Source organism: Oncorhynchus mykiss, chromosome 15 (genome assembly GCF_013265735.2).
Source record: "Oncorhynchus mykiss isolate Arlee chromosome 15, USDA_OmykA_1.1, whole genome shotgun sequence".
Taxonomy (NCBI): Eukaryota; Metazoa; Chordata; class Actinopteri; order Salmoniformes; family Salmonidae; genus Oncorhynchus; species Oncorhynchus mykiss.
This window is the reverse complement of record NC_048579.1, coordinates 61,785,466-61,804,052: the sequence shown is the minus strand read 5'-3', so window position 1 is coordinate 61,804,052 and position 18,587 is coordinate 61,785,466. Positions and strand designations below refer to the sequence as shown.

At 41.0% G+C, this 18,587-nt stretch overlaps 1 protein-coding gene across 1 annotated transcript; it reads left to right on the top strand.

Annotated features, from left to right (window-relative positions):
• The first annotated feature begins 5,555 nt into the window (after nucleotides 1–5,555).
• LOC110490525 (oocyte zinc finger protein XlCOF22) lies at nucleotides 5,556–12,243 on the top strand. Its single transcript, XM_021563958.2, has 9 exons — nucleotides 5,556–5,705; nucleotides 6,529–6,731; nucleotides 6,836–6,925; nucleotides 7,139–7,234; nucleotides 7,693–7,803; nucleotides 7,915–8,038; nucleotides 8,343–8,553; nucleotides 10,154–10,203; nucleotides 10,316–12,243. Exons 1-9 carry the CDS (start codon nucleotides 5,648–5,650, stop codon nucleotides 11,428–11,430), a joined length of 2,058 nt encoding a protein of 685 aa, XP_021419633.1. The 5' UTR covers nucleotides 5,556–5,647; the 3' UTR covers nucleotides 11,431–12,243.
• Nucleotides 12,244–18,587: the final 6,344 nt, after the last annotated feature.

Sequence of the window (18,587 nt, the reverse complement as noted above, 5' to 3'; positions counted from 1 at the left end):
GCTTCTATTTATTTATTTTAAGGGCACTGTGCTCTCTCTGTGCAGGTTGGTCACAAGTAACACAATCGCATGCTATCGCAAGGCAATTAGGTTGTGTGTTCTGTTTTCTGGGTTATTGTCTGCTCACAACTAGGGTTGCAAAGGGTCGGAAACAAATTTCCGGAAATTTTCCATGAAAAGTTAAGCCTGGGAATTTAGCTTAAATTCATCAAAAAAGTTTACTCATAAAAGTGAACCTTTTTTTGTGGGATACACATAAGGCAATTAAAGGTATTGTGGCATATTTTGGTTAAACTGTCCCCAATTCAATGGAATTGCAAACCTCTGCATGCACAGTGCACTCTTCCATCACATGTACAGCTGATTCTCAAGATCTTGCACACAAATGAGATGCTATTGAGCCCACACTACCACACTGTCTGAGCCAAGGACTACATGCTTTCTGGTAAGTTTTGATTACAATACTGGGTGGGATGAATATATTTTATATGGCATACATTATTTTTTTGTTAACTAGTAAACAGTAGCCTACAGCAAAGTGTGTTTAAATCATGTCTAACTTAACAATTTCTGCTAGTTAGTTTTTGCTACCATGTGGGTTTTTTGCCTGCTAACTGAAGTGTTAATTCACCTGTTTCCATACATGTTTAATTTAAAATATTTTTCTTACAAAGAAGTTGTTTAATCTAACTGTTAAACTATTTATCTGTACATGGAATTGTATTTGTTGTTTTTTTACTCATGTTTTTCTAATATTTACAGGAAAATGCCACGGGCACTGTGATGTGTGGAGACATTTCACTGCAGCTAATGTAGAAGGAAAAGCTGTGTACATTTGCAAGTAGTGTGCCAAATCATATGTGAAAAATGCAACAAAGATGGAGAATCATCTGGCCAAGTGCATAAAGTTCCCTCAGCACTCACAACAAGCAACCTCTGACAAAAGTCCCTCTTCTTCTATTTGAGGTGAAAATGATGAATCAGACACCTTATTGATAGCAACAGCTCATGGTCCTCCTGGAATCAGACATTTTTTTTGACTCAATGGTGGAACGTAGCCAGAGAAATGATGATGAATGTCTTGCTCGAGCTTTGAATGCAACTGGTTCACCTCTGATGCTCACAGGAAATGTGTATTGGAAGAGATTTCTGAATGTTCTTCGCCCAGCATACACCCCTCCAACCAGACATTTATCTACTAATTTGCTGGATGCAGAGTTCAACAGAGTTTGAGTGAAGGTTAAGCAAATCATAGAGAAAGCAGACTGTTTTGCAATCATCTCTAATGGGTGGTCTAATGTTTGTGGGAAATGAATAATTAACTACATCTCCACCCCTCAACTACTATTCTACAAGAGCACAGACACAAGGGACAACAGACACACCGGTCTCTACATTGCAGATGAGCTGAAGGCAGTCATCAATGACCTTGGACCACAGAAGGTATTTGCACTGGTGACAGACAATGCTGCGAACATGAAGGCTGCTTGGTCTAAAGTGGAGGAGTCCTACCATCACATCACACCCATTGGCTGTGCTGCTCATGCATTGAATCTGCTCCTCAAGGACATGGCACTGAAAACAATGGATGCACTCTACAAGAGAGCAAAATAAATGGTTAGGTATGTGAAGGACCATCAAGTTATAACAGCAATCTACCTCACCAAGCCCAAGTGAGAAGAATAAGAGCACCAAATTGAAGCTGCCCAGCAACACCCGTTTGGGTGGTGTTGTCATCATGGTGACAGTCTCCTGGAGGGGAAGGCCTCTCCAAGAAATGGCCATATCACAGTCTGCTGATATGGACAGCCCCATCAAGAGGATCCTCCTGGATGTATTTTGGGAGAGAGTGGTAAGCAGCCTGAAATTCCTGAAACCTATAGCAGTAGCCATTGCACGGATTGAGGGAGACAATGCCATCCTGTTTGATGTTCAGACTCTGCTTGCAGATGTAAGAAAAGAAGTCCGTACTGTCCTTCCCATTTCACCGTTGCTCCAAGCAGAGGAAACTGCAGTTCTGAAATACATCAAAAAGCGTGAAGACTTCTGCCTGAAGCCCAAACACGCTGCAGTGTACATGTTGGACACCAAGTATGCTGGCAAGAACATCCTGTCTGGTGCAGAGATCAACAAGGCCTATGGTGTCATCACTACTGTGTCTCGCCACCTTGGCCTGGATGAGGGCAAGGTTCTTGGCAGTCTGGCAAAGTACACTTCCAAGCAAGGGCTTTGGGATGGAGACAATATGGCAGTCTTGTCAACATAGCTCATCAGCCACCTGGTGGAAGAGACTTTGTGGATCTGAGGCTCTTTCCCCTGTTGCCGCCATCATCCTCCAAATCCCACCAACATCAGCCGCCTCAGAGCACAACTAGTCCTTGTTTGGGAACACACACACCAAAGCACGCAACAGGCTGACCAATACAAGGGTTGAAAAATTGGCCATCTGTGCAAAGTTTTGGCATTTTGAGCCTGTCAACGAGCCATCCTCAACAGAGTTGGAAAGTGACAGTGAAGATGAGGCCTCAGTCTGATGTTCAAGAGGTGGACATTGAGGAGGTCCAGGGAGAAGACATGGAAGCCTGAGAGGAAGACAACCAAAGCTTTAGTTTCTAGACTATAATTTTACAGATGTATGTTGAAAACGTTTTTGGTAGATGCGATGGATCATTGGGGATCATTCAATATTCCCTTTTGTTGTTCAGTGAAATCATCCCATGTGAAGCCAACTCATTTAATTAAAGTTAAATTCGTAACTAAATTGTTTTATTTCTATTGGAAGGATTTAATAATTTACAATCGTCTACATATGATAAGGTAAAAGGTTTATGTTTCTGTCTCCATATATGGTAAATACAGTTGAAGTCGGAAGTTTACATACTTAGGTTGGGGTCATTAAAACTCATTTTTCAACCAATCCACACATTTCTTGTGAACAAACTATAGTTTTGGCAAGTCTTTTAAGACATCTACTTTGCATGACTCAACTAATTTTTCCCAAAAGATTTTACAGATCGATTATTTAATTTGTAATTCACTGTTTCACAATTCCAGTGGGTCACAAGTTTACATACACTAAGTTGACTGTGCCTTTAAACAGCTTGGAAAATACCAGTAAATTATGTCATGGCTTTAGAAGCTTCTGATAGGCTAATTGACATCATTTGAGTCAATTGGAGGTGTACCTGTGGATGTATTTCAAGGCCTACCTTCAAACTCAGTGCCTCTTTACTTGACATCATGGGAAAATCTAAACAAATCAGCCAAGACCTCAGGAACAAATAAATAAATCTGGTTCATCCTTGGGAGCAATTTCCAAAATGCCTGTAGGTACCACGTTCATCTGTACAAACAATAGTACGCAAGTATAAACACCATGGGACCAGCTGTCGTCATACCGCTCAGGAAGGAGACGTGTTCTGTCTCCTAGAGATGAATGTACTTTGGTGCGAAAAGTGCAAATCAATCCCAGAACAACAGCAAAGGACCTTGTGAAGATGCTGGAGGAAACGGGTACAAAAGTATCTATATCCACAGTAAAACGAGTTCTATATCGATATAACATGAAAGGCCACTCAGCAAGGAAGAAGCCACTGCTCCAAAACCCCCATATAAAAGCCAGGGGGTGATATCTATCCTCTTTCTACCTGTCCTTGTTTTGTATGTTGTGTTTTGTACCCAGAACTTTGGGTGTTGTTGTTCCTGTCTGCTCTCTTATGTTTAGATACGAATTGTATACTTGTACACTTTTATACCTATACACCATTCTTGTGTGTGTTTAATAAAAAATATTTGAACGAGAAAAAAAAAGAAAAGGCCAGACTACAGTTTGCAACTGCACATGGGGACAAAGATTGTACTTTTGTTCTCTGGTCTGATGAAACAAAAATAGAACTGTTTGGCTATAATGACCATTTGTATGTTTGGAGGAAAAAGGGGGATGCTTGCAAGCCGAAGAACACCACTCCAACTGTGAAGCACGGGGTGGCAGCATCATGTTGTGGGGGTGCTTTGCTGCAGCAGGGACTGGTGCATTCCACATAATAGATGGCATCATGAGGTAGGAAAATTATGTGGATATATTGAAGCAACATCTCAAGACATCAGTCAGGAAGTTGAAGCTTGGTCGCAAATGTGTCTTCCAAATGGACAATGACCCCAAGCATACTTCCAAAGTTGTGGCAAAATGGCTTAAGGACAACAGAATCAAGGTATTGGAGTGGCCATCACAAAGACCTCAATCCCATAGAAAATTTGTGGGCAGAACTGAAAAAGCATGTGCGAGCAAGGAGGCCTACAAACCTGTTACACCAGCTCTGTCAGGAGGAATGAGCCAAAATTCACCCAACTTATTGTGGGAAGCTTTTGAAAGGCTCCACGAAATGTTTGACCCAATTTAAACAATTTAATGGCTATGCTACCAAATACTAATTGAGTGTATGTAAACTTCTGACCCACTGGGAATGTGATGAAAGCAATAAACGCTGAAATAAATAATTCTCTCTACTATTATTCTGACATTTCACATTCTTAAAATAAAGTGGTGATCCTAACTGACCAAAGACAGGGAATTTTTAATAGGATTAAATGTCAGGAATTGTGAAAAACTTAGTTTAAATGTATTTGGCTAAGGTGTATGTAAACTTCTGACTTCAACTGTATATCCAATGCAAAATAACATCTACATTTAAGTGGTATTAATATTAATTCCCATATATTCCCGTTAATTACCATATAATTAGTTACCATATATTAAATAAAGGTGAAATAAATAAATAAAATATTATATCAATTCCCATGTAAAGTTTCCACCACTGAATGTTCCCCAAAATGTGCAACCCTACTCACAACACATGGTATATTAAAACATTCACCCTCTTCCATACAGTTTCATAGAATTGTGGGTGCAATCAGCATTTACTTCCTGAATAGTGTACAGTGAGTTATATGAACAGGGTTTAGTGTGTGTGACTGTCGTGCTCTATATTGGCACGAAGTGATTAGCAATGGAGTCATCATGAACAACACAGGTAAACACATTGGTGGATACCTTTTCAACTATCAGATATTACCAAATTCCCTATGGTCCCTCGGTCTGACACGTCACAGAGAATTATGACTCCACTCCCATGAAGCTCAAGTGGCTCACATAATAAAAAATGTAAGTATATAACAAATGTAAGCCCTACCCTTACATAGTTTTCCTTGATAGGGACACATCTTAGGCTGCCATTGATTATGACTATTCAATTCACAATCACAGCATGAGGAAGTGATTAGTAGGCATACTATTTTAGACAGATATGGTCTATAATGGTATGGTCATGATGATGTAGATGTCTCATGGTAGTCTACAATGCCCTTGTTACAGATGTCTTAGATCTCTCAATAAACTAATGATTAAGTTAATGGTTACATGTAAATAAAGTTAGTAATAACTCAAATGCAGATTGTATTGGCAATAGTCAAGTTCATAAATACATCTATTGAACAGCTTGATAGTTAAATATTACACATTTAGCATAATTGATGACTTTTATTTTGAAGACTTTTTGGACACTGATGTTAAAATAGTACTTGGTGGCAAAGGTTTCACATCCTCTTATGGTGGTAACGTTAGCTAGCTAGATTTACTTTCTACTGTCTCATGCGGCGCTCACTAGCCAAGGTAGCTAAGATATTGATTGGCACATGGGCCATAATGGGTATGTATACGGTATTCGTGTTAACTTGCAAGATAGAAACAATATTGTGTGTTTGCTAGCTAGCTTTCTAACCTAGGTGGGCGTAATAACCAGGTCGCTAGCTAGCTATGACCAGGGTCGTATAATAGCAAACCGTAGCTAAACGTTTTGCAACGGAACATGTAAACGAGCGTTTCTAATTGGACAAATTCGGGTCTTCGCTCCATGTTTCGATCAGTTTTCTAGCATTTGGTGTCGAGTGAAAACGACCCTGACGTCAATGAAGTAGCCGTCTATCTAGCTAGCTATTGTGCGGTTTCTAGCAAAACCTCTTGAATATCTAACGTTAGCTAGCTGTGCCATTCCATATTTTTAAGCAATAAAACCGAGGGGTGTGGTATATGGCCAATATACCACGGCTAAGGGCTGCTTTTCAGCACGACGCAACGCGGAGTGCCTGGATACAAGGCATTGCCGTTGTATATCGGCAATATACCACAAACCCCCGACGTGTTTTATTGCTATCATAAACTGGTTTCCAACGTAATTAGAGCAGTAAAAATACATATTTTGTCATACCTGTGGTAAACGGTCTGATATACCACGGCTGTCAGCCAATCAGATTCCAGGGTTCAAACTACCCAGTTTATAATATGTTATTGACTAGCTAGCTAGCTATTTTTATGTTATTGAGTGTCCACATGCACATTTGGAGCAGGCTAATGTCTGCTGGGATTGTTATGACAATGTTATTATGACATAATGGTAGCTAGATATGCATAGCTAAACGTAATTGATTTAGCTAGCCATCTAACAGTAACACACTGTGCTTTTCACATTATAGATTCCCCCATCCCTCTCTCCTCCCTGCGCCTTTTGGTTCCACCTCTACGACTGATGTCTGCATTTATGTGGCAGGTATCACAACAGAGGGCCATTAAGCACTATGGAAAATTAGAGGAGTTTGTAACCGTGGTAACACAAACTGTCCCAGAACTTATGACTGACAGACAGAGGACCCTCCTTATTTTGGGGCTGAGAGCAAGGGTAAGAAATTCTGTCTAATCTTTCATACGGGATCGCTTCAATTGGTGAAGTACAGAGAATAGTTTTATGCAAAGTATCAGACTCCATCACCACTTTTCTTGCAGGTAACTTTGGGGCGATTTTCTGCTGAGCACCCTGTCAGCCTCCAAACCCTCCTTTATTCTATAAAGTCTTCTCAACTTGCACAGGTTCAGGTTGGTAAATCAAATGTCATAGTACAATGCCAAGATTTTTTTTCCCCCTGCTGGACACTTACATGAGAATTAACACCCTGATAATTCAGCCACATTAAAATCAAGAGCTTAAGTTAGTTGGTATGGACAGTTGTGTTCCATTTGTCACCCCCTTTAACACCAAGTCTAAAAATGACCGTCCGGTTTCAGTGTGTTTTCCACATTGTTTTACAGTCCTATGATGCAGGCATGGAATCACCTGAAACTAACTTTGCCAAGCTCACCCAAAGCTTGATTACAGACCCAGTTGAGCGTGAACACTTCGTTCAAGTAAGTAGCTGTTCATGTCAAGCTTGTCTTGAACCTGTTTTACTTTAACATTTTCTTTAGCCTGACTCAACTTAATAATAATTTATTTTGCTTATATAGCACTTCTCATTACAAAATAGAGTCTCGAAACGCTTCAAAAGCTAAACAAACCAGCATAACTAATAATCAAAATGGAAAGTGAATGGTGTCTAGTCCGCCTCAGATAGTTGAGGCAGTTTGGAAAGGCAGTCTCTGCCATATGTCTTGACTGGATCAATGGTACAGTCAGGGAGAAGCTAGTAATAATGTCCTTGAAAAATTGCATTTTGTTGTATGATAAGTCATAACTAGTAGACCCTGGCAAGAGAGAAGAAAAGACTTGGCACCCAAAGTAGGATCATGCAGGGTCTCCCAACCAATTATTAAGTAGGCTAACCGTTTTCCTTTTGCATTATCTCACTGACTCTCCATCTTTCCAGGTGGTGTTCCTTGAGGAATTCAGACCTGATTTTGACAAAGCGCTTCAGGAACTGGTCTGTGACTTCCTCACTAGATTGGAAGAGCTGCTTACACTACCAGACTTTAAGCAGGTGCAGAAATCACTTTTGTGAGACAGTCTTGAGAGAACGGCATTCAAATGAATAACTGTAGTTGGCCTGGAATTTATTTTGGCATTGTATTTGTGTCCCTCTTTTCCCTAGACTGCATTGTTGCTGAGTGCTGGCTCCTCTGGCCTAGATGAATGCCTGCAGTCTTTCTCTCACTCAGAAGATCTCCAGTTTCTGCTCCAGAATTACAAACAATGCAGAACATTGTACACAAACAGTAAGTTCATAGAAAATTACTCTCTTTTTTTTTTTTACACATCATTTTAGCACCACATGGTCAGATAAGGTTTATTGATGGTTCAACAGCTTCTGAGGATCATAATCTGATTTATGTGCAGGAAGTTCCTCTTGCCATGTTCCTTACATTTCTTGTTTATTTTAAAGGGATTTAAACTTGGATGGATTAGCCAAATAATAAACAATTTGACAGATTAAAATGTAAATGATGGATATGAGATAAGTATTCAGAACAGCCTGGCAGATATTACATTTATTTTTAACGTATTTGTTTTTGTCTGCAGTTTCCTCCTCTGACATTCCTCAGGAATCAGATATTGAATCCGATGCCTTCCCTGACCAGTTAAACCGTACCAATCTGGACACTGGTGTGGCTATGAGGACAGCACATTTAGTGGCAATGGGGAGCACAAGAGATATTATAGGCTGCGATGAAACCTGTGATGAAGCGAATGAAGATGACATAGATGTAGAGGACGAGTCAGCACAGAAAAGGTACAGTGCCTGCAGAAAGTATTCACACCCCTTGACTTTTTCCAAATGTAGATGTTACAGCCTGAATTTAAAATGGATTCAATGGAGATGTTTTGTCACTGGCCTACACACAATACCCCACAATATCGACGTGAAATTATGTTGTTACAAATGTTTACAAATGAAAAGCTGAAAAGTCTTGAGTCATTAAGTATTTAACCCCTTTTTTTATGGCAAGCCTAAATAAGTTCAGGAGTAAATATTTGCTTAACAAGTCACATAAGAAGTTGAATGGACTACCTCATCTCTGTACCCCACACATACATCTGTTCAGTCCCTCAGTGAATTTCAAACACAAATTCAACCACAAAGACCAGGGAGGTTTTCCAATGCTTCACAAAGATGGTTCCAAATAAATAAATAAAAAGACAGACATTGAATAGCCCTTTGAGCATGGTGAAGTTACTAATTATACTTTGGATGGTGTATCAATACACCCAGTCACTACAAAGATACAGGCGTCCATTCAGTTGCTGGAGAAGGAAGAAAACCGCTCAGGGATTTCACCATGAGGCCAATGGTGAATATAAAACGGTTATAGAGTTTAATGGCTGTGATAGGAGAAAACTGGGGATGGATCAACAACATTGTAGTTACTCCAAAATACTAACCTGATTGACAGAGTGAAAAGAAGGAAGCCTGTACAGAATAACAAATATTGCGAAACATGCTTGGCCTCCCGAATGGCGCAGCAGTCTAAGGCAATGCATCGCAGTGCTAGATGCGTCACTAGAGACCCGGGTTCGATCCCGGGCTGTATCACAATCGGCCGTGATCGGGGGAGTCCTATAGGACGGCGCACAATTGTCCCAACGTCATCCGGGTTAGGGAAGGGTTTGGCTGGGGGGGCTTTACAAGTAGGCCGTCATTGTAAATGAGAATTTGTTCTTAACTGACTTGCCTAATTAAATAAAGGTTAAATAAATATACAGGGCACTAAAATAATACTTACTCAGTACCGGTCTCAATATTTTCAAGCATACTGGTAGCTGCATCATGTTATAGGTATGCTTGTAATCGTTATGTAGTAAACGGAATAGAGCTAAGCACAGGCAACATTCTAGAGGAAAACCTGTTTTCCACCAGACACTGGGAGATGCAGGACAATAACCTAAAACACAAGACGAAATCCACACTGAAGTTGCTTACCAAGAAGACCATGAATGTTCTGGAGTGGCCGAGTTACAGTTTTGACTTACAGCTGTAATCAGTGCTAAAGGTGCTTCTACAAAGTATTGACTCAGGGGTGTGAATACTTATGTAAATTTATTATTTCTGTATATCATTTAATACATTTGCAAACATTTCTAAAAACATGTTTTCGCTTTGTCATTATGGGGTATTGTGTGTAGATTGGTGAGAATTGTTTTTATTTAATCCATTTTAAATTCAGGCTGTAACAACAAAATGTGGAATAAGTCAAGTGGTGTGAATATTCTGAGACCCTGTATGTGAGAATTAATTTATACATTTTTGTTATTTTAAACAGTGCATCAAACAACTTTACCACTTGACTTAGTAATGGTCATCAATTTGCATGTCTGTTTTGTGCCTTTCACAGGGCTGGTTCTGGTCTTTCTCCTACCAGTGTCGTGCAAGGTGGTGATACAGGTGAGACCTCACAAACTTTTAGTCAAGTACATTTACCCTTTGGAAAGCCGCAGCTGACCATTGTGGGGCAATGGAAGGGGAAACGTCAATGTTTTTATTCATTTTTCCACAGACCCAGTTGCAGGGGTGTCGTTTCAGGTGTTGACTCCCCTGTCTTCAGCTTCAAATGAGTGTGCCCCATCTACTTCCAGTTCATCACACATTAACATTTTCCACCAGTGTCCCCAGTGTGGGAAGTGCTTTAATTATCAGTCTCAACTTGTCCAACACCAGCAAATTCACTGTGGGGATAATCCATACAAGTGCTCCAACTGCGGGAATAGATTCAAATTCTTTACAAGTCTGTCAAACCATAAGAGGATGCAATGTGTGGGCACTGCCTTTAGCTGCCCCAAATGCTGGAGAGAGTTTGGTTCTCTTCGTGAGAAATTGAGACACCAGTGTCCACACAACGAATCCATGTCCATCTGTCCACAGAGCGGGAAGAGTTTTAAGACATCACCACAATATCCATTCCAGTGTCGTCACTGTGCAAGGAGCTTTCCCGAATCGAATCAACTGGACACCCACGAAAAAAGTCACAGTGTCGTCCAAACGCTCGACTGTCACAAATGTGGAATGACCTTCAGCAACTTGCCCAGCCTCGTGCACCACGTAGAAGCCCACAAGAGGTCGGATCTGAGGCCATCGTCGCACCTTCCAAAGAAGAAAGGATTGCAGCTTCCGAGAACTCACCATTGCCACCAATGTGGAAAGTCCTTCGTAACAAACCGTCGCCTCAAGGATCACATGCGCACTCATATGAATTATCGTCCCTTTTCCTGCTCCTACTGTGGGAAATGTTTCACTCAGAAAGGTAATCTCACTGTGCACATAAGGCTCCACACAGGGGAGAGACCGTACATGTGCTCTGTGTGTGGGAAGGCGTTTCCATCAGGAGGGGATCTGCAGGTACACCAGCGCTTTCACACTGGGGAGAGACCTTACCAATGCAAAGAGTGTGATAAACGTTTTTTTAAGTCGAGCCATTTAGTGGTCCACATGCGTGGGCATAGGGGAGAGCGTCCCTACACTTGTAATGAATGTGGGAGGGGTTTTATCCGGAGAACTTGCTTAAAAAAACATTTGCTAGTTCATTCAGGGGAGAGGCCATATTCATGTCTTCGTTGCCCGAATACTTACAAACGCAGTTCACACCTGAACTATCACATGAAGAAAAATCATTGAAAGTTGTAGTGTATATTTACAATATGCTTTTTTTGGTAGAGCTTTTGTAATAGTGGCATTAGTGGAGATGCAGGAAGTACACCCAGTACCAAACTAATTTATCATATCCTCAACACTTTAAAGCCTTGTTTCCCAGTTCACGGGGAAGTTCAGTAATTTACAGCTTGACGATTCCTCATCCTTTAAGTAGTCTATGGGCCAGGAGACACTGTAATCTGTGCTTCAGTTTTCTTTAAACAGACACTACAAACTAACAAGCTAACTTGAGCCCCCACTAGCTATTTTGTGTGATTTGGCTATTACGTTTAGAACAATTGCATAATTGACCACTCCCTTTGATTTGTAGTTAGCGGTGTTTAAAATTAGCTAAAGTTTGTAGTGGCTGCTTAAAGAAAACTGAACCATAGATTCCAGGTTTTCCTGGCCCAGTCTACTTTCAAGGTGATGAACCATCTAACATTAAGTTGTTAAATAGTGAACTTGCCCTTTTTAAAAATCACTCTGCATAATAGTTGAGGATGAAAACCAGTGGAGTGGCTTATGTACATATTGAGGCTGTTCCATCTGTTTGTTTACGTAATGTTATATGGAGTTTTGGTGAAACTGTTTAAATGTTCAGCACCTGGATTTATTTCCATGGTGATATAGTGATTTAGTGTTCTGTTGAATGCAGTATAATCGGCAGAATCTACTCTTCTGTAATTGAGTTATGCATTCATATATCAATAAACATATCCATCTAAAAATGCCAACCGTTTAGCCTTTGTGTAAACGTTGTGTCATTCCAAAACATTAAAGTGGATGAATGATTGAGTTAAGCATTTTTATAATCATTACATGCTGGTGTGCTCCCATCTGGCACTGGCTTACAGGGTTATCATATAGGTGACTGTTCAGAACTGGGATGCGACTGCCCTAGATGTCCTGGCTGGACCAGAGGACGCCAGAGGGCCCCCAACTGTGCTTCGTGCAATCAAACAAGCTAAAGCTCAGAATGATGGGTAACTGCCAATATTCAGGAAACACTTGAGTAAATGAGGGATACAAAGTATATTGAAAGCAGTTGCTTCCACACAAGTGTGGTTCCTGAGTTAATTAAGCAATTCATATCCCATCATGCTTAGTGTCATGTATAAAAATGCCCAGTTGCCCATTATTTTGGCTACAATGGCTGGAAGAGATCTCGGTGACTTTGAAACAGGTCTCAAAGAAGCATAGGGAGTTTATACATCAGACACTTGTTGATTTTGGACCCGTGGAAATATCTATACACATGAAAGCCTCTGGGTCAAAATGACCCACAACATCATGTTTGTATACAAAATCTACACAGACATTCCACAACACATCAGTGTGTCCACATTTTGAGGTTAGATTCATGACGCAAAACGAGGACAAGGTATTTCATTTCATGGAGATAAAGAGAGGTTAACTAGTATTTTAGGGGTCAAATTGATCCGCAACATAATAGGAGGGTTAACAGAAGGTGTTTCCTTCCTTTGAAAAATAATGACTTCTGCACTTTGTCGCATATAGTGGACAACCTCTGACAATGTCTCCTTGTGTCTCTTCCTCCCATTGGAAATGACTGATTTCCGGTTGTTTGATTTCTCAAAGTAATGTCCAGTATAAACGTACTGTTAGGGTGAACTCCAACCTAATTTGCATAACACCAGCATTTAGAACAACAGAGAAAGGAGTCCACTCCTCAGGAAAGTCTTCTCCACATGAAACATATGGGAGAAATGAACGTGAAACCCAAATAAGGGTAAAGCTCAGAGGGATTTGTGGTCAGAGATTTTACCATAAATCTTCAACTTCACTTTAGCCCAAGAAGTCACCAAGGCAACCAGTAAAGAGAGCAGATTTGCATTCAGTCAGTCAGTTGGTTCCATTAACATGCTGACTCACTCACTCACACACACATACAATCACACACACACGCACGCATCCCATACAAAACAAATCTCTTTGCAAAGGCATTACACCGGAACCACATACTATAGGTGGATGGAAATTTGTGGATGGCCATGCACATAAGAAAATGGTAATATATTCACGGTATAGTTACAAAATAGTTATGCTGCATGTCAGAACTAGGAAACTCAGAAATGTCAAACTTGGAAACTTGTAGAAAGATGATACCCGAGTTTCACACTTGGAAAGTGTCCGAATCAACCAATAGGAAGCTCTATGCAAATAACTAACATTATTTTAACTGAGGTTCCCGAGTTTCTGACTTGTCATAAATGTAACATTACACTATAATTACTACACACAAAAAAGTTCTCATTCAAATTAGGTTGGAGTTCACCCTAACAGTATGTTTACACTGGGAAAGCTGCCGAGGTCATCCCCCTCTTCAAAGGGGGAGACACTCTAGACCCAAACTGCACTCTAGACCCCCAAAGCCAATTCCTCCTTTGTCCGCCTTTCCTTCCAGTTTTCTGCTGTCAATGACTGGAACGAACTGCAAAAATCACTGAAGCTGGAGACTCTTACCTCCCTCACTAGCTTTAAGCACCAGCTGTCAGAGCAGCTCACAGACATAGCACCTGTACATAGCCAATCTGTAAATAGCCCATCCAACTACTTCACCATATTGTTATGTATTTTGCTCCTTTGCACCCCAGTACCGCTACTTGCACACTCATCTTCTGCACATCTATCCCCCCAGTGTTTAATTTGCCATATTGTAATAATTTTGCCACAATGGCCTATTTATTACCTCACCCCCCTTATCCTACCTCATTTGCACACACTGTATATAGACTCTCTCAATTGTATTATTGGCTGTATGTTTGTTTATCCCATGTGTAACTGTGTTGTTTGTGTCGCACTGCTTTGCTTTATCTTGGCCAGGTCACAGTTGTAAATGAGTACTTGTTCTCCACTAGCCTAGCTGGTTAAATAAAGGTGTTCTCCACTAGCCTAGCTGGTTAAATAAAGGTGTTCTCCACTAGCCTAGCTGGTTAAATAAAGGTGTTCTCCACTAGCCTAGCTGGTTAAATAAAGGTCAAATAGAAAAATAATAAAATAAACAATTCTGCATTCAAATTCATTGTGGTTTCATATATGGAAACTATGAGACAATCATATTGTTATGTAAATAAATGGATCTTATACAATTCTGTAATATGTTTTTGCAATATTTTCATAAAACAGATCAAAGAGAACAGTACACCCTTAAAATGTTATTTTCTTTCTAAATGTCAGTCAATTATGCAAGTACAGTGTAACATTTTAATATAAATGTAGTCCTATTTTAATGTTCCAATATTCAATAGATACTGTATCACATATTTAATTGATTTTCTATACTTTGTAGTATTTCTCTTCAAGTTCAGTAGACACTTCTTTGATTGATGTTTCAGCATTGAGACATACCAAAGTGTACTCCCAAGTACGATCAATATGGCAAAACAAATATAAGATGCTAGGAACTGTTTAAACTTACCTCAATGTGCATTTTTTTTATCCTCTCAGAGGAAAAAACAAATGTACTTTGAGAATATATTCTAACTCCTCCCTCTAGTCCTAGGAGTTTATTAGTGTTGTCAACATAACAAGTTAATAATTGATCATTACAGTACACTCATGTGGACTAAAATGCAAAAACAATTTTAGTAAAACCATGTGTTGACCACACTGTGTAAAATATATTAGTGGAATTTATGATTTACTGATTTATTTTAGCTTTGCACTACTACACTGGGCTGTATTCTGTCATCATCAGTTACATCCCTTATAAGGAATCATTATGGTCTGGGATTCCAGTGCGCCAATTTCCTCATGTTAACCATTAAACTGCCTGGCCCATATCCAGGTAGCTATCTGAACAGACACCCTGCTCAGACATGGTGGACCCCAATACAAGTTAGTTCAGGTGTGACCTCACAGCATAAACCCAAACCCAGCAGGACCAGGTGGTCACTTTGTCAAGGGTCAGCTTGCAACTCAAGCCAAGCATTATTTCACTGCAGGGAAACTGGGTCAGTTAAAATCTAAGCTAAGTAATGCTCTGTTACTCAACTCCATAAGTAAAGAAAAAGTCAAAAGGGAAATGTTGAGAGACTTTGAGCAACAACTGACCACTGTTGTCCTGACCACATTCTTTCACAGTGGAGAGCTGAATAAGGGCAACTAAAGCCTAGCGGCATTGAGAAACCCAGTGATAGTTTATTTTTTCAAAAGTCTCTCATTGATGTCACCCCCTGGGTTTGTCAACATCCCCCTCTCTATCCATCACAACTGAAAGAGGGGGGTGAAATAGGACATGGCTGAAGAATAGGGGTGGATGGGGCTGCTTTTTGAGGTGGCTGTATCTTGTGCATGTTGTTAGTGTTTTGTCTACATAAATGAGCTGACAGGTGCATTTCATATACATAGACTACATAACTTGAGTTACAGTTATAGTGTAAGGCTATTTTATATTATTTTCTATATGATAGTAAAGTGGAATCCTGAATATGTACAACTATAGAGAGCATTGTGTTCAGCCAACCTTGAATGTGTCATAGAAGCCTTTGGAGGGTCCCTGCATGGTAGCATTTCTGGTTTCCTAGTAACCAGGCAGCCTAGTAATTGGACACATAAGGTGGTATGACATGGTATGACATCAATGCGGAGGATGGCTTGAAGGATCATGTTCAACTGGTGCTTCCTGCTAGGAACATTCCACTGCTCTCCTGGACCTTGATTACTGCATTCTTCTGGACCAGATGTATTCATAAGCCTGAGGATCCTCGCACAAGTTCAATTGGAATATGTGTTTATTTGTCGGTTTGGATGACTGGGGGAAATGTGAGAGGGGAGACCAAGGGACATGATACGGTGTGTTCACCCTCCAAGCGGATACCTGGCGCAACGGGTGTTGTTCCTTATTGGATACGAAGGTACAGAGGAAGTGGAGTCCATGCTTTTGGAACTTTTTTCCCCTCTCCTCTGTATCTTGATGCTGCTGGGATGTGTGTCAAAGTCCCAGGGCTTGGTGAAACCACACTCTTGTCCTCCAGTGGGACAGCAGCAGGGCCTCCCAAACTGCACAGTCCAAGCTGGGACAGCTTTCTACTTTCCACTCCCCCTGCCAGCCACCCGGGGACCTTTACAGCACTATCAGGTGAGCTGACTGTACTGAAAGTTGCCATTTAAATCCAAGGCCATTAATAATGTCAACTAGAGGCTGATATATCAATAGCTTGGTACCGAATGCTTGTTTCAAACACGCAAGTGGGGACATTGTTTACTCATTTGGCTGGGGAGTTCTGGACTACACAACTACAATGGAATATGGCCATATAGGCCTGGCAGAATAATTAAGTAACTCATGGAGGAAAAGGGTTACTAAATGAAAGTTCATCCACTCCTTCAGGTCTCTTTGGCCAATGATGATACAATACCAAGGTGGTTGGCGTTCACCGAGAAGACTGGCAAGCTATTTGGCTTGGCTCTGAGGGAAGATTGTGGGCAGTACCCTCTTAAAGTGTCCGTCGCAGGCCACTGTGTATCCATTACCTACTTTCATCTTCATGTCCTTAATGGAACAGTGGGAGAGGGGAGCCTACTCTCTGCACACATAAAGTAAGAGGACATTGATCATTTTATATTCATCATCTACATTGTATGTATTGATTGATTAAATGTAAAAATAAATTTGGTCACCCCGCCTGTGTTTCGGTAAAAAGCTGAGGGATGGGCCTGGAGAAATGTAACCACTCTCAAATTCATAGACAGAGCTATAGGATGCAAGGAATGACCATCCATTATATAAAAATGAGAGTTTAAACCATGTTTTAAGGCTATTCAGACTTTGTTTACATTTATATTGTTTACAAACGGAGTAAAACATGTTTGTATTTTGAGTTCTGATGAGGTATGACAGTTGAACTAAGCTCATTAGGCACTTATAAGTTATATTCTTCAAGATTCAATAGGTGTATATATAATTAATTTATATGTAAATAAATTGCATTTAAGGATTCCAGCTTTAAATAAAGTTGATCTGTTCAATTTATGAATTTGTTAATTTCCAATTTAGGAAATGTAGGTATTTAAATTCACTTTATAAACTGACCGAATTGAATAATACCTTTGACCCTAATCCTGGTTGGTGGTGTGTCTGACAGGGCCGGTCTCGTCTGCCCTGTGGGGGAGAATGTCATCTGGGCTGATCTAATGCTTCAGGTGGACCCTGGCAGTTTGGACGCAGACCAACGTGTACAGCTGACCAGCACAATGGCTGACTATCTGCGAATGGCTCCTGGCTCCGTCCACCTCCTCTCGTTGAGGGGCCCCATTGCACTGCAGAGAGAGAAAACCAGGGTGTGCAGGCAGGATCCCCAGACTGCTGACACTACCCAGGGAAAGGGGCAAGGGACCTTGGGAAGAGGGCAGGCTGCCGAGCTCTTGTGGCCGGTCGGTTGTGGGGTGGGGGAGCAGTTATCAGACTTAGCCCGGATTTTGGAGCATAGCACTGCCTCAGGTCGGCTGACCACCATGTTGGGAGTCCCCATACTAGGGTGGAGGGTTCTCTGCAAGGGGTTGCTTCCTAGGATCAGGAGGGGCCTGCAACCTCTGCATCATACAGCCACCCCAACTGTAGTTCTCCCACCACCAACACAGGTGCCAGAGTCAGTCAGACTGAAGCTTTCACACATACCTGCTCCAGAGCCTTCTACTAGTTTGATGATGTCATACCCCACAGGCATCCTGGAGAGACACACTGGGGCCCCAAACCTAGAACTAACACAGGCCTCAAGTTACCCTCTAACATCATCTGTTGCTTGTGAGGGTGTTTTGCAATCACCACCATCTGGCACGAGAGACAATTTGTTGTCCATGCCTCTCAAACCAACCCTACTCCCCCCAGAGTGTTTAACACAATCACTGAAGAGGCATACATTTCACACGGCCACCAAAACTGAGATGGTATCAACTGTTAGTACGTCCAGAGAATCAATCCACTCACAGCTAATCGCGACATCTTCAACTAAATGTTTTCCAACACAGCAAACATACACATTCCCATTCAGAGAACACAGACACGTTTCCATGGACACACACACCCATAGCGTAACAACATTTGCCTCAGCTCTTCACAACACTGTCTATTTAGCCTTTATAAGCAGGAGCCCAACTTTGTTGTCAGTGTATGATTC